The 16,839-nt window shown below is 44.7% G+C and overlaps 1 protein-coding gene across 8 annotated transcripts in view; it reads right to left on the reverse strand.

Moving 5' to 3' along the window:
• adat2 (adenosine deaminase tRNA specific 2) overlaps positions 1–16,839 on the reverse strand; it is a 130,393-nt gene that overhangs the window by 85,686 nt on the left and 27,868 nt on the right. For 4 of the 8 annotated variants that reach the window (XM_068045568.1, XM_068045561.1, XM_068045563.1 and 1 more), the window contains one exon: positions 13,087–13,159. The exons of 3 other annotated variants lie outside the window; for them this stretch is intronic. In XM_068045568.1, the coding sequence (XP_067901669.1) occupies positions 13,087–13,159 (73 nt within the window). Of the gene's footprint in view, positions 1–9,918; positions 12,977–13,086; positions 13,160–16,839 lie in introns of those variants that run through there. One more of the 8 variants, XM_068045566.1, reaches the window with a different exon arrangement.

Below are 16,839 nucleotides of genomic sequence, written 5' to 3' on the forward strand. Positions count from 1 at the left end.
TATTACAGCACATGGCTGGCCTCCTTCTATCTATGAAAGATAATGGACATGCAGCAAACAATCCATTTAGGTGGGGTGTCTTCTCTTGATGCACCTTGGCTGATGGCTGTGAAGGCTAAACCTTGAGAGGCAGGTTCTGCCACAAATGCTGCACGGGAAGCTGCCAAGTGACCCCGTGAGTTGTTGTTTTTGACGTTGGCGCCTGTTGCCAAGCTGCTGTAGCAACTGGTCATCGTGGTAGTGCACACCAGTCCACAGGATGTGTCGCCATTTCTCTTTTTTGCCAGCTAGTGACTCCCAAGTGCGCTGGTCGGCATTTAGGGCCTTCATGTCACGCTTGCAAGTCTCCTTGAAGTGGAGCTTTGGGCGCCCCACTGGTCGTCCGGCCCCGGCGACCTCATCATACAGAAGGTCCTTGGGTATGTAACCAGCTGCTGTAAATATTACAGCACAGAAACAGGTTTTTCGGCCCGATTGGCCCATGCCAATGTTTGTGCTCCACATGAACCTCCTTCCACCACTCTTCATCTTATCCGATCAGCATCTCCTTCCACTCCTTTCTCCCTCATGTTTATCTAGCTTCCCCGAGAATGCATTGATGCTATTCTCCTCAACTATTCCTTGTGGTAGTGAGTTCTACATTTTCATCACTCTCTGAATAAAGAAGTTTCTCCTGAATTCCCCACTAAACTTACTAGTGACTATCTTATATTTATGGCCCCTAGTTCTTGTTCGCCCACAAATGGAAATGTCTTCTCTGTATCTACCCTATCACGCCCTTTCATAATCTTAAAGACCTCTATCAGACCATCCATCAGCCTTTCATTTCTAGAGAAAAGAGCTCCAGCCTCTTTGATCTATCCTGATAGGTGAAAACTCTCATTTCTGATATCATCCTAGTAAATCTTTTCTTGCATCTTCTCCAGTGCCTCTATATCCATTTTATAATATAGAGACTGAAAATAAGGCTGCAGAATTTGCAACAACTTCAGCCAGAGGTGCCGAGTTGATGATCCATCTTGGCCTCCTCCTGAACTCCCCAGCATCACAGATGCCAGACTTCAGCCAATTCGATTCACTCCGTGTGATATCAAAAGACGACTGAAGGCACTGGATACTGCAAAGGCTATGGGCCCTGACAATATTCCGGCAATAGTACTGAAAACCTGTGCTCCAAAACTTGCCGCGCCCCTAGCCAAGCTGTTCCAGTACGGCTAAAACACTGGCATCTACCCGGCAATATGGAAAATTGCCCAGGTATGTCCTGTAAACAAAAAACAGGACAAGTCCAACCTGGTCAATTATCGTCCCATCAGTCTACTCTCAATCATCAACAGTGCCATCAAGCAGCACCCGCTTAGCAATAACCTGCTCAGTGATGCTCATTTTGGGTTCCACCAGAGCCACTCAGCTCCAGACCTCATTACAGCCTTGGCTCAAACATGGGCAAAAGAGCTGAACTCAAGGGGTGAGGTGAGAGTGGCTGCGCTTGACATCAAGGCAGCATTTGACCGAGTATGGCATCAAGGAGCCCGAGCAAAACTGGTCAATGGGAATCAAGGGGAAAACTCTCCGCTGGTTGGAGTCATACCTAGCGCAAAGGAAGATGGTTGTGGTTGTTGGAGGTCAATCATCTCAGTTCCAGGACATCACTGCAGGAGTTCCTCGGAGTAGTGTCCTAGGCCCAACCATCTTTAGCTGCTTCACCTTATTTCAATCATAAGGTCAGAAGTGGGGATGTTCGCTGATGATTGCACAATGTTCAGCACCATTCGCAATTCCTCAGGTACTGAAGAAGTCCGTATAGAAATGCAGCAAGACCGGGACAATATCCAGGCTTGGGCTGATAAGTGGCAAGTAACATTAACGCCACACAAGTGCCAGGCAATGACCATCTCCAACAAGAGAGAATCTAACCATCTCTCTTGACATTCAATGGCATTACAATCACTGAATCCCCCACTATCAACATCCTAGGGGCTACCATTGACCAGAAACTGAACTGGAGTAGCCGATACTTTGCATGTATTCACCGAGGAGAGGGACATGACGGATGTTGAGGTTAGGGACAGATGTTTGATTACTCTAGGTCAAGTCGGCATAAGGAGGGAGGAAGTGTTGGGTATTCCAAAAGGCATTAAGGTGGACAAGTCCCCAGGTCCGGATGGGATCTATCCCAGGTTACTGAGGGAAGCGAGAGAGGAAATAGCTGGGGCCTTAACAGATATCTTTTCAGCATCCTTAAACACGGGTGAGGTCCCGGAGGACTGGAGAATTGCTAATGTTCTCCCCTTGTTTAAGAAGGGTAGCAGGGAAAATCCAGGTAATTATAGACCGGTGAGCCTGACGTCAGTGGTAGGGAAGCTGCTGGAGAAGATACTGAGGGATAGGATCTATTCCCATTTGGAAGAAAATGGGCTTATCAGTGATAGGCAACATGGTTTTGTGCAGGGAAGGTCATGTCTTACCAACTTAATAGAACTCTTTGAGGAAGTGACAAAGTTGATTGATGAGGGAAGGGCTGTCGATGTCATATACATGGACTTCAGTAAGGCGTTTGATAAGGTTCCCCATGGTAGGCTGATGGAGAAAGTGAAGTCGCATGGGGTCCAGGGTGTACTAGCTAGATGGATAAAGAACTGGCTGGGCAACAGGAGACAGAGAGTAGCAGTGGAAGGGAGTTTCTCAAAATGGAGACGTGTGACCAGTGGTGTTCCACAGGGATCCGTGCTGGGACCACTGTTGTCTGTGATATACATAAATGATTTGGAGGAAAGTATAGGTGGTCTGATTAGCAAGTTTGCAGCCGACACTAAGATTGGTGGAGTAGCAGATAGTGAAGGGGACTGTCAGAGAATACAGCAGAATATAGATAGATTGGAGAGTTGGGCAGAGAAATGGCAGATGGAGTTCAATCAGGGCAAATGCGAGGTGATGCATTTTGGAAGATCCAATTCAAGAGTGAACTATACAGTAAATGGAAAAGTCCTGGGGAAAATTGATGTCCAGAGAGATTTGGGTGTTCAGGTCCATTGTTCCCTGAAGGTGGCAACGCAGGTCAATAGAGTGGTCAAGAAGGCATACGGCATGCTTTCCTTCATCGGACGGGGTATTGAGTACAAGAGTTGGCAGGTCATGTTACAGTTGTATAGGACTTTGGTTCGGCCACATTTGGAATACTGCATGCAGTTCTGGTCGCCACATTACCAAAAGGATGTGGATGCTTTGAAGAGGGTGCAGAGGAGGTTCACCAGGATGTTGCCTGGTATGGAGGGCGCTAGCTATGAAGAGAGGTTGAGTAGATTAGGATTATTTTCATTAGAAAGACGGAGGTTGAGGGGGGACCTGATTGAGGTGTACAAAATCATGAGAGGTATAGACAGGGTGGATAGCAAGAAGCTTTTTCCCAGAGTGGGGGATTCAATTACTAGGGGTCACGAGTTCAAAGTGAGAGGGGAAAAGTTTAGGGGGGATATGCGTGGAAAGTTCTTTACGCAGAGGGTGGTGGGTGCCTGGAACGCGTTGCCAGCGGAGGTGGTCGACGCGGGCACGATAGCGTCTTTTAAGATGTATCTAGACAGATACATGAATGGGCAGGAAGCAAAGAGATACAGACCCTTAGAAAATAGGCGACATGTTTAGATAGAGGATCTGGATCGGCGCAGGCTTGGAGGGCCGAAGGGCCTGTTCCTGTGCTGTAATTTCCTTTGTTTCTATATGGCTACAAGAGCAGGTCAGAGGCTAGGAATCCTGCAGTGAGTAACTCATCTCCTGACTCCCCAAAACCTGTCCACCATATACAAAGCACAAGTCAGGAGTGTGATGGAATACTCTCCACTTGCCTGGATGGGTGCAACTCCAACAACACTCAAGAAGCTCGACATCATCCAGGACAAAGCAGCCCGCTTGATCATCACCCCATCTACAAACATTCACTCCCTCCACCACCAATGCACAGTGGCAGCAGTATGTACCATCTACAAGATGCACTGCAGCAACGCACCAAGGCTCCTTAGACAGCACCTTCCAAACCCGCGACCTCTACCAACTAGAAGGACAAGGGCAGCAAATGCATGGGAATACCACTACCTGCAAGCACCTCTCCAAGTCACACACCATCCTGACTTGGAACTATTTTGCCGTTCCTTCACTGTCACTGGGTCAAAATCCTGGAACTCCCTTCCTAACAGCACTGTGGGTGTACCTAAAGTGTGGCTACCCGACCCAAACCCGACCAGACCCGACGACATGTATCGGGTTCGGGTCGGCTCGGGTCTCTCTTCCGGGTCCAGCATTTGGGCTCGGGTCGGGTCAGCTGGACATGGACAGTGCTGCCTTGCTCTGGGAAGTAATCTTCAAATGAACATTCAGGACGACAAGGCGGGAAACGTGCAGTCCGGACTCCGCATTCTGCAGTACAGCCCGGCTACCCGACCAAACCCGACTACATGTGTCGGGTTCGAGCATTTAAAAAAATTAAAGGATTCGGGCTCGGGTCGGGTTCAAGTTGGCTGTTGTCAGATTGGGCCTGGGGCGGGTTTCAATTTTATACCCTAGCAAGGCTTTAGGTGTAACTACCTCACATGGACTGCAGTGGTTCAAGAAGGCGGCTCACCACCACCTTCTCAAGGGCGATTAGGGATAGGCAACAAATGCTGGCCTAGCCAGCGACGCCCACATCCTGTGACTGAATTTTTAAAAATGACCAGACTGTTCAGGCTACTCTAAGTACAGGTCAGCTATAATTCAGTGACGCTGCTCTTATATGAACTAGCCCAGCTCAGATGCATTACAGGGTGCATATAAGATACAGTCCCCAGTGCAACTTCCCATGAATCACTGTACAGTATGGATTAGATACAAGAGGAAACTCCCTCTACAATACTGCATCACCCATTGCCACCCATTTTCCATTACAGAAAAATGTAGAACATCGCCCATTAACCAAGTGCAGCATAGACTGAATACAAAGTAAGATTCTCTCCCGATCAATCACTCCCAACTCAAGTATCATACAGAATCATAAATAGAATCAGAATGGTTACAGCACAGAAGGAGGCCATTCAGCCCAACGAGTCCATGCTAGCTCTCTGCAAAGGCAGCTTAGCCAGTCCCACTCCCCCACCCTTTCTCCATAACTGTGCACATTGTTTATCTTCAAATGCTTATCCAATTCCCTTTTGAACGCCATGATTGAATCTGCCTCTACCACCCTCCCAGGCAGTACATTCCAGATCCTAAGTACTTGCTGTGTAAAAGAAAAATGTTTTCTCATGTTGCCTTTGGTTCTTTTAACAATTACCTTAGATCTGTTCTCTGGTTCTCGATCCTTCTGCCAAAGGGAACAGATTCTCTCTATCTACTCTTTCCAGACCCCTCATGATTTTGAACGCCTTTTACAGGTTAAGTAAAATATAAAGCGTCCTCTACAACTTCTAATCAGCACTCCCAGTGCATATGTAGTACAAATTAGATACAAGAAAAAATCTTCTCCCAAATCGATATGGTACAGGTTAAAACCTCCGTTGTATTGTCACATTTGCATTTTCCACACCAAACCTTTGCTATACATAAATGACTTGGATCTTGGAATACAGAGGAGAATTTCAATCTTTGCCAACGATACCAAACTTGGAGGAGTGGCAAACAGCGAGGATCATATGAACCACCTGCAATAGGACATAGATAGGCCAGCAGAATGGGCAGACAAGTGAGAATGGGCAGACAAGTGAGAATAGACAGACATGTGCCTGAGAGTGTGGTGGAGGCAGGTTCAATTGAAGCATTCAAAAGGGAATTAGACAGTTATATGAAAAGGAAGAAGGTGCAGGGTTATGGGGAGAAAGCGGGGGAATGGAACTGAGTAAAGCGCTCTTTTCTGAATGGCCTCCTTCTGCACTGTAATAATTCTGTGATTCTGTGAAGTAGCTGATGGAATTTAATACCGGCAAGTGTGTGGTAATGAATTTTGGCAGAAGGGATAGGGTGAGGCAACATAGACCTAATGGTGCAGTTCTAAAGAGTGTGCAGGAACAGAGGGACCTGGGGGTAGAGGCCTGCCACCTGACCCGAACCCGGTGGGACCAGACGACATGTGTCGGGTTCGGGTTGGGTCAGGCCCATCTTCCGGGTCCGGCTTTCAGGCTTGGGTCGGGTCGGGCCGAGTCCAGGTCGAGTCAGGCCGAACACACACGGTTAAGTGCTCTGCTGGTAAGTATTAAAAATTAAAAAAAAACTTACCTGAGCTGGGAGTCTGGGACGAAACTGCATCTGCGCAGTGAGCGAGTGATGTCACTATGACGTCATCGCGCATGCGCTGCAGCTTCTTGCAGGTTCGGTGTCAGGAAGGTAAGTAAAGGGATGGTTGGGTCGGGCTCGGGTTGGGTCGAGTCAGGGCAAAATCGGAGGGGCTCGGGCCGGTTTTTGTCAGACCAAAAATCTCATTTCACTTAGGATACTAAAATAATCAAAGAGAGGGCTTTCCAGGTGCCAAGGGGGAAAGGACACAACTTTAAAAGAACCAGAGGAGAAATTAGATTTTTAAAAAACTCAGCGGGTTATGATGATCTGGAATGCAATGCATTAAAGAGCAGTGGAAGTGGATTTAATAGTAATTTTAAAAAGGGAATTAGATTTTCAAATGAGAAATTTCAGGACAATGTGGAAAGAAACAGGGTGTGGGACGAATTAGTTTGGAGATACAGCACTGAAACAGGCCCTTCGGCCCACGGAGCCTGCGCCGACCATCAACCACCCATCTATACTAATCCCACACTAATCCCACATTCCTACCACATCCCCACCCGTCCCCATATATTTCCCTACCACCTACCTACCTATACTAGGGGCAATCTATAATGGCCAATTAACCTATCAACCTGCAAGTCTTTGGCATGTGGGAGGAAACCAGAGCACCCGGAGGAAACCCATGCAGACACAGGGAGAACTTGCAAACTCCGCACAGGCAGTACCCAGAATCGAATCCGGGCCCCTGGAGCTGTGAGGCTGCGGTGCTAACCACTGTGCACTGTAGCTCTTTCAAAGAGCTGGCACATGCATGATGGGTAAAATGGCCTCCTTCTGTGCTGTACAACATTGTTCTAACCAGCTGTATGCCCCCAATTCCAGTTAATTGTACAGTTTTAAAATTCTGCTTTCCAGAGAGATTTTCACACACAGTGGCCTGAATTTGAACTGCCAATGTGTTGCTGATGGGAAACTGTACTGGCGAGTTATAATCTCCCACTTATCCATCCATGGCAGAATGAGGCCCAGGCGATTCTAACAGACCTGTCCAAACATTAGACCAATAGGTGAAGAAAAATAAGGTTTTCCCGATACCAGTGAAACAATTGCCTCATTACTCAATCACTGAGCCAGTTCCATGTGTCTATTTGTTTGTATGGTGAAGTAAGCACACAAAACAGCCGGAGCGAGAGATTGCTTGGCCAATGTGAGGTCTGTCTGAGTTCCAGAAGTCACCTTCTTCATACAGGTGACTGCAATTGACAGCAGCCAAACCTTGTGTGCAGCTGATGATATTTGAAGAAAAGTGCGTCTTTAGAATTAAGGCAGTCTTCCTTTCTGAGCCCTTTGATTCAATTCATATTCACTGTGTTCACAGACAAGAAGCTTCCTGCTTAAAATGTGCTTGATGTTCCAATTGCCCAATTTTGGATTATAACCTACGTTACAAAAGTGACTGCACTTCAAAAGGACTTTATTGGCTCTGCAAAGTCCTGAGGTTGTGAAAGGCACTATATAAATGCAAGTTCTGTCTTTTCTCTTTCTTTGCTTTCATTTACTCAGATATTCCGAAAAGCTGCTGCCCGCATCCGAACTTTCACCAAGTACCATCATCCACCGTCCCTGTGTTCGCTGACCTACATTGACTTCCGGTTAAGTAACATGTTGATTTTTAAATTCTCATCCTTGTTTTCAAATCCCTCCATGGCCCCGTCACCCCCCACCCCATCTCTGTAATCTCCTCCAGTTTACAACACATTGAGATTTCTGCGCTTCTTTAATTCTGGCATCTTGAGCATCCCTGACTTTAATCGCTCCGCCATTGGTGGCCCTTGCCTTCAGCTGCTGAGGCCCTAACCTTTGGAATCCCTCCCTGAACCTCTGGAATTCCCTCCCTAAACCTCTTTGCCTCTTTTCCCTCCTTTAAGACGCTCTTTAGAGCCTACCTTTGGTCATCTAATATCTCCTTATGTGGCTCGGTGTCAAATTTAATACAACTCCTGTAGAGCGACATGGGACGTTTCACTACATTAAAGACTCTGCATAAATAGAAGTAGCTGTTGCTTTTATTGGTTTAAGAGACAAATAGATCTGTGCTGACAGCCCAGAACCCACCCCACCCTCCTAACTGGAGACACAACGGCCTACAGCTTCAGACTGTCCTGCACAGATCTGGCCTCACAATCAGACACATGGCCATTCCACATCCTGTCCTCCAGCCACACACACCAGATGCAGCATTACTCATAGAGACACGACGTAATCATACACTTCCGTTCAACATCACGCCCAATCCCTCTTGTATCACAAGTGCCTCTGGGAAACAGATAAGGCAGACACACTCTGCTGATTGAATTACAATGAATGTTCAGCATGGAATCAAGTCATTGAGCCCAAATGGTTCATGTCAGTGTTTATGCTCCACACAAGCCTCATCCCACCCTCTTCATCTGACTCTATTAACATACCCATCTAGCTTTCCCTTAAAGGCATCTATGCTGTTCATCTCAACCACTACATGTGGTAGCGAGTTCCACCTTCTCACCACTCGCTGGGTAAAATTTCTCCTGAATTTCCTATTGGATTCATTGATTATCTTAGTAGTTTCATAGTAGTACCTACTTTTGGACTCCCCCATGAGTGGGAAATATCTCTACAACCGTTCTATCAGACCTTTTCAAAAACCTTTATCAGGTTAACCCTCAGTCTTCTCTAAAGAACATCTTTTTTTGAGTAAAAGTTCAAACAGAAAATTTTGGAAGTGCACAGCAAGCCATCAGTTGAAAAATAAAAACAAAGTGCTGGAAATACTCAGCAGGTCTGGCAGCATCTGTGGAGAGAGAAACAGAGTTAATGTTTCAGGTCGCTGACCTTTCCTCAGAAGTGATGAATGGTTATACACCTTAAATGCTAACTCCATTTCTCTCTCCACTGATGCTGCCACACCTGCTGAGTATTTCTGGCATTTTCTGTTTTTGTTCTAGATTTCCAGTATTCGTAGTATTTTGCTTTGGTAGTAGCAATTGTAAAAGACAGATAAACCTTTTAGAAGGGATGCTTCATCAATCAATAACGATGGAAGATCCAGCCCAAGTTGCTAACCTATCTCTTTCAATTCACAACATGGCCTCACCCTTCCTTATCTCTGCAACTTTCTCCAGCCCTACAACCCTCTGAACTATCTGTGCTCCTCCTGTGCATCCCCTATTTTCATTGCCCCATCACTGGTGGCTGTGCTTTCAGCCATCTGGGCCTTAAGCTCCGAAATATCCTCATTAAACTTTTCCGCCTCTCTCTCCTTCTCCAAGTCGCTCGCAAAAACCTACCTGTTTGATCATGCTTTTGACACCTGCCCTAATATGTGACTCAGTGTCAAAATTTGTCTCATAATGTTCCTGCAAAGCATTCTGGGACATCTTCCTATGTTAAAGGCAGCGTATAAACGCAAGTTGCTATTGTTTTCAGACACCAATGGACCTATTGTGTATTTTGTCACTGTTACGACCAGGTGAGCAAGGTTTAGGGATCTTTTGCTGTCTTTACCTAGTCTTATTCCAACAGGGTTTAATTTTTAACACACTGTGTTTTGAGCTCCCCTTTGTGCAAATCCTGGTTCACAGTTTCCAATTATAAGGCAAAGAACTGAGCACACACTGGCTTTCTTTGGTTTAAAGCAGAAAGAGGAAATTTATTAAAACCTTAAAATTAAACTCTAATATGGTTCACACTTACGGATATACGACATACTCACGCTAGCATGCACACGCGATATAAACATGCAAAATAGGGAGCGAAAAGAGAAAAGATAAGTAGAACAGTTTGAGGCAATATCTTGTTCTGTGTCTCAAGGTCGCTGTAGTCTGTGGTTGAAGATAGAGTCTTGCGTTTTGTTGGGGCCCAGTAATCTTCTTAAAACTTTGTTCACATGGCAAATCTTTCTCTCTCTGAGTTGCACGTGTTTTCACAAGATTCAGTTTCATGGGAAGAGATGAAGGCGGGCAGACAGGCAGGAGAGGAGATGTTCTCAGTTCTAGGAGAGGTCTTTACTCCATGAGCACAGCGTTTTCTGTCCTTTTTTTTGGGAGTTTAAAATTCAAAAAGCTTCCAGAGTGCTCAGCAGGCTAGTCATGTGACTAGCTCCTTATATGGAACAGTCTCTTCAACATCCTTTGTTGGAAGTTCAAATCCAAAAGCTCCAGCCAGCTAGACATGTGACTAGTACTAGTTTGACCACTTCCATGTATTGGAGAATCAGGGACTGGCTCCTTTTGTTTCCACATTGTCTTGTATTATGCAAATATGCTTCCAGTCACAGATTGCAATTTTTAAAGTTTTAATGTTCATGTGGCGAAATAATGTGTGCCTCAGTATTGGCAGGTGGGGTTTGCCTGACAGTCACTCTTAGTGCATTGTGGACTTTCAGTATTCAGTTTTTCAATTTTTAATCTTTACCGGTGGCATTTTTGAACCTTGATCCCTTCAAGATTTTATCTGCTTTCCAATTGACTAGTGAGTAGTGATTGAGTCAGATAATCAAGTGGTCTTATTAGAATGCAACATTGATCCTAACCTTTTTTTCTTCCATCAGGCTCCTGGGCTGCATTCTGCCAGCATTTAATACTTCCCTTTCTTCCAGTCTTTCTCTATCCCTTCAGTTATTCACACACTCTCTAGGAGCAATCATAACTCTATTTGCCTGGCAGAAACCACGCAGGTGGGCAGATAATGTCAGACGGGAGACTGATGTCCCACTCCAATCCTGCCATCTTCCACTTTAATCCACTCTTCCGAACAGGCGGGTAAGATACCCACCAGAAACTGGCAGGGAACATAGGTACAGGAGGCCATTCAGCCCTCAAGCCTGCTCCCCCATTCAAATAGATCATGGCCTGATCTGTATCTTAACTCCACTTTAGGGTTCCATAACCCTTCATACCCTTACCTAAAATAATTGATCAATCTCAACATATGGAATTTTTTATTTTTATTTATTTAGAGATACAGCACTGAAACAGGCCCTTCGGCCCACCAAGTCTGTGCTGACCATCAACCACCCATTTTATACTAATCCTACATTAATCCCATATTCCCTACCACATACCCACAATTCTCCTACCACCTACCTACACTACGGGCAACTAACAACGACCAATTTACCTATCAACCTTTGGCTGTGGGAGGAAACCGGAGCACCCGGCGGAAACCCACGTAGTCACAGGGAGAACTTGCAAACTCCACACAGGCAGTACCCTAAATTTAAATTCTACCAGCTGCTATGGTGGGATTTGAACTCATGTCCCCAGTGCATCAGCCTAGACCTCTGGATTACTAGCTCAGTGACCTTACCACTACACCACTATCTCTTTCAATTTTCAATTGATTCCCTGAACCTACAGCTTTTTGGGTGAGAGTATTCCACACTTCCACTATCCTTTGTGTGAAAAATTGTTTTCTGACACCACTCCTCTAATTTTGACTTTGTGCCTCCTTGTTCCAGACTCCACTGCCAGAGGAAATAGTTTCTTTAATCATCTTAAAACACCTCAATTAGATCACCCTTAATCTTCTATATTCAAGGAAATACAAGCTTAGTCTATGTAGCCTACCTTCATAATGTAACCCTTTTATCCCTGGTATCATTCTGGTGAATTAATGCTGCATCCCCTCCATGGCCAATATATCCATTCTAAGATGTGTCCTTCTTTAAATATGCAATTTGGGTGGACTGTTATTTTAACTGGTGGTCTAAGAAGGGGCAGTGATTTGGGTTTTCTCGCCAGGACATCCCAGTGGGAAAAGGATCCTGGTCCAGTAGAGGCCCAAACAACTAAGTAGTTAACTTTTTATTTACTAAGATAGAGTGAGCCCAGTCAGGGGCTGAGAGGGAGGTAGTCATTGAGATGAAGTGAGCCCAGTATTGCTGCATTGCTCTCAGGAGCCGATTTCTCCTCCTCACCAGCCCCCTACCTCTAACCCAGGGCCCAAACCCCCACAGTCATGACCGCTGAAATCAACTACTTCAGCACATAATACAAACTGAATCTAGAACCTTTAGGGCTCAGTTACTTATTACTTCCCCCAGATGAGATAAAGTACATTGTTCCATTATTATCAGTGTTCACGTGTTGGCTTTCTAACCAATCTGATTTATTACATGCAGATGGTCCATTGGTGCAATAGGACACACTCGGAGTAATTTCTGTTCACTTAAAGTTTTGATGAACTTAATAATTCATTATAACGCTGAAGAAAAATAAAAATTGTATTTGAAGCTTTGAATGGAACGTGCAAATATGATGTATTAATATCACTGGGTTGGTAGAGTCCAGATGTACGCCTACAATCTCCAATTGGTAGATTCCCAAACATGGCAGGCATGAGGCACAGAAGTAAGACCTATAATTGTACATCAAATAACCCTGTAATTCTGTCAGAAATTACCTGTGGATGGACATATATGGAGGGAAAGACTGGTAGAGCCACAGGGAGAGGCCGGCTGAGACGCAATGCTACTGCCCACACTTCCCGGCATTTTCTTACTGCCACCATCTCTTTCCCCAGCCAACCTGTAACTGGTTATTTCTTTCTACTGTCCAGTCAGTTTATTTAAACACTGAATGTCTTCTCCAAGTGCTTTTCTTTTAGCCGATGAGGCATTGCAGACTAACTTCTGGTGACGGTAACATCGTGGAGGCATTTTATTCCTTCTTCCTTACTTTTGATTTTGGCGCTGTTGTGCAAAAAGGATATTATTTTTAAAAAGCGCAGCTTGTAAATTGGTTTTGGTGTATGTATAAAACATATAAATGTTGTATTAAGGGGTAATTAGAGGATACAGACCATTGGGGTTTTCAGCTTTGTAAAAGGTCTTTAACAGTTGCACAGCTTCCTCAGCTCTGTAGCCCCCAATGCACTGCAACAAGAAACAAAGAAAGACTTGTATTTATATAGTGCCTTTCATGACCACAGTGATTTACAGCCAATGCAGTATTTTTGAAGTGTAGTTGCTGTTTGTATTGTTGGAAACGTGATAGCCAATTTGCACACAGCAAGTTCCCACAAACAACAATGAAGTAGATGACCAGATACTCTCTTTTAGGTGTTGGTTGATGGATATATATTGGCCAGAACAGCAGGGAGAACTCCCCTGCCCTTTTGCGAATAGTACCATGAAATAATTTACATCCACCTGAGGCGGGGTCGACAGGGCATCGGTTTAACGTCTCATCAGAAAGACGGCATCTCTGAAAGTGTAGCACTCACTCAGTACTGCACTGGGAGCGTCAGCCTAGATTTTGTGCCCTGGAGTGGGACTTGAACCCATGGCCTTCTGATGCAGAGGCGAAAGTGCTGCCCACTGAGCCACAGCTTGCACCAAGCAAGCAAGAGCAATCAACAATTTACATAAAGTTTGTCAAACAGCTTTCAATCTTGCCAGACAAAACTACTAATGCAGCATTTGAGCCCGTTGGGATGTTAAGCCATTTACGGGGCAATTTTCCCCAACATTTGGTGTGTAGAGGAAGCTGGGCATATCTCAGAGGCTGGGATTCAGAGCTGTCAGGTCACTTTAATTGAAAAGTGACAAAGTTCAGCCAATCAATTAATCGGAATTTGACAGTGAACCTCCGTCCAATTGTGAATGGTGGTGCGTGCTGGCTGACTGGCCCAATCTGGCAACATCAGCAGCCAGAAAATGATTTGCAAAAACAGGATTTTCCATGCTCCTGGCTAGAGCAAAAGGCAGGAAGTGGCTCATCCCCGAAGAAGAAACACGAATTAAAACTGCATTTGTGGCTCCAGGAATGCAATGTCACCCCCATCTGTTGACTTTGGGCATTACACACACGCACAAACACAACAAAGCAAATAATTTCTGGATACAGGCCGCCAGTGTGATCCAAATGTCAAGTCCAACATTGTGATTTCATCTCCTAAGTGACTGGAATTAAGCCCAGGCAGTGGGAGTTAATCGGAAGGTTAATTTCCTCAGCGCAGACACCGAATATGTGAAGACACAATAGGGGTGCTGAAAATACCGTAAGGGGAGTTTAATGCGACAGTCTGCTACATAACTGAATCTATTCCAGAGTCCTTGTGCACTCTCTCTGATAAAGGAATACTCTGTGTTACTGGACGCAGGCCCACAGTGAATTCAAGTACATCCTGCTATATTTGTTCTTTAAAATTTGGTTACAAGATTGAAAGATAATGGGAGCTGTAGACAAAACCCTTCACTTGGGAATGCCCCAACATGCTAACTTGAGGACAATGAGGCAGTCACACAATATGCTCCTTTCTCTACAGTGAGGGATGTTCCATTGCTATCAGATGAGGGCTAAGGTGCTTAAATGCATCGCATCAGCATCCCTCCCCATATCTAGGAGATGTAGAAATGGTGGCTTCAATCATGAGACCAATAGTCAGGTTTAAAATCAAAACTTCACTTCAGAATATTGAAAATTAAAGCAAAATCAAATCAGAATATTTTATAAAATGAACATTTCTATATATTAAAAACCTTGCTTCTGTCTGCACTTCTGTGCAAGGAAAGAATGTATCACTTTTAAATGGGGAACAAAATACATGTGCACACTCTGGGGTCCAATTATCCCCTGCCTGCTCTGCACCTAAAGACTACCTCTGGTCTCGACTTTCCATGCGCAACTCATTGACTAGAATGACCATGAGGCTATTGTATGTTGCAGTATCCTTTGATGGTCCACCTGCATTAAGTTTAAGCCTGTCTCAATTCAGTTCACCATAGGTACAAGCCCAACATCACGAGCAATGCCAGCGATTCAGCAGAAATCAGCACCAAGGTCAGATGCAGTACTAAACTGGCACTCTGTCAAAGACAGCGCAAGGCTCGTGTGTGAAATGGAAGAGCCATAGTTTAGTCATGTGCCAAGGTGGGACACAGAAGCAGCATTAACTCCCTTGTTATTGTACATCTTGTACAAATTCACACAGGTATATGGTGTCAAATGAGCAATCTAATAACCTAGCTTTTTTATTCAGACCGTTTTTGCTCTGAAATTTTTATTTTCTCACAGAAAATTGTGTGACCAATGTCATAGGATAGTAGATTATATATTTTCTGCTACATACAGTAACAGTTGGTGTTAGAAAACAGAGAATCTGACTCATTCCAAGTAATTCAACAGATCAACTAATCTGCAGTAGCTTTGCGGAATTTGAAATAATCATGTTAAACTGCCCCCAGTCTCATACACTGAAAGTGGTTGTGCTTCTGACCCCGTATCCTCCAAATATAGCCTGCTTTCAACATTGCCATTTGGCTAACCGTGCATTTGTTACCTGCAGAATCAACAGTTCTGCTACTTTCTTTTCTGACTTCCCATTCTCCACTTTCCGTAAACTTCAATTCATCCAAAATTCTGCGTTCTGTACTGAATCCTGCACTGTCTTACTTATCCATCGCCTCTAGGTTTTTACCTTAACCTCCTCCAGCCATACAATCCACTCCTCAATTCTCTGTTTCTCTGAATCTGGCCTTTTGATTCTTCACCCCACCACTGTGCCTTCAGGCATCTGGGCCCCACTCTCTGGAATTCCCTCCCTAAACTTTTCCATCTCTCTCTCTCTCTCTGCTGTTAAGACCCACCTCATTGACCAAGCATCTGCTCATCCATGCTAATCTCTCCTTCCATTGCTTTGGGAATTTTTCTTTGTTAAAAGTGCTTTATAAATGCAAATTGTTGCTGTTGCTCCAGTATAGCGCAAGGAATTAACCTATTGCTTAGCAAACACTGGAGATGGCAGTAGACTGAGATGAAGAGAAGTTCCTTCACTGATAGGGTTATGAGCCTTTGGAATCCTCTACCCCAGAGGGCTGTGGATGCTCAGTTGTTGAGTATTAAAGACCGAGATTGCTAGATTTCTGAGCACTAAGGGAATCAAAGGATTGAACCGGAAAGTGGAATTGATGTGGAAGATCAGCCATGAATTTATTGAATAGCGGAGCAGGTTGGAAGGGCTGTCTTGCTGACTTCTGCTCCTATTCCTTGGAGAATTAAGCAGTTGGCTCAGATAGGGTGACATGGCTTGAAGTACTGCTAAACTTTTCTCTTCTTAAATATAAAGACTGTTAGTGCATGAACTGCCCAACATAGCTTCCAGTTGTGACCCCTACCAGGTCTGTGCTGGGCTCAGTTGGGCCAGCAATAAAGCCTCTCAAAGGTGAGAGTGCTACTACATGAGCCGAGACAGACACCATCACTGGTGAAAAACCTTTGTGAAGAATTTTCCTGCTCTGTATTTCTAGCAAAGCCATATTCTAGATGTTGCCAGTAGTACTGAACAAAGGAAATTTTCACAAGCACATCGACAATGCCACTACAAAAAAGGGACCAGACGGATTCTTAACCCACAGTGGAGAAGTATGAAGATGGGAGGTCTCTAAACTTAACCTAATAATGCTGTGATCTCTAGTCCCATTAAAAAAATATATATGATGTACTGCTCAGGAATTCCTGACCTACACATGTACAAAGTTCATCTTAGTTAAAAGAAATTCTTAAAACAAAATATGCGCAAGAACTGGATACATCACTTCTGGTTCCACTTGCT

The sequence above is a fragment of the Heterodontus francisci genome, chromosome 13 (genome assembly GCF_036365525.1).
Source record: "Heterodontus francisci isolate sHetFra1 chromosome 13, sHetFra1.hap1, whole genome shotgun sequence".
Lineage (NCBI taxonomy): Eukaryota > Metazoa > Chordata > Chondrichthyes > Heterodontiformes > Heterodontidae > Heterodontus > Heterodontus francisci.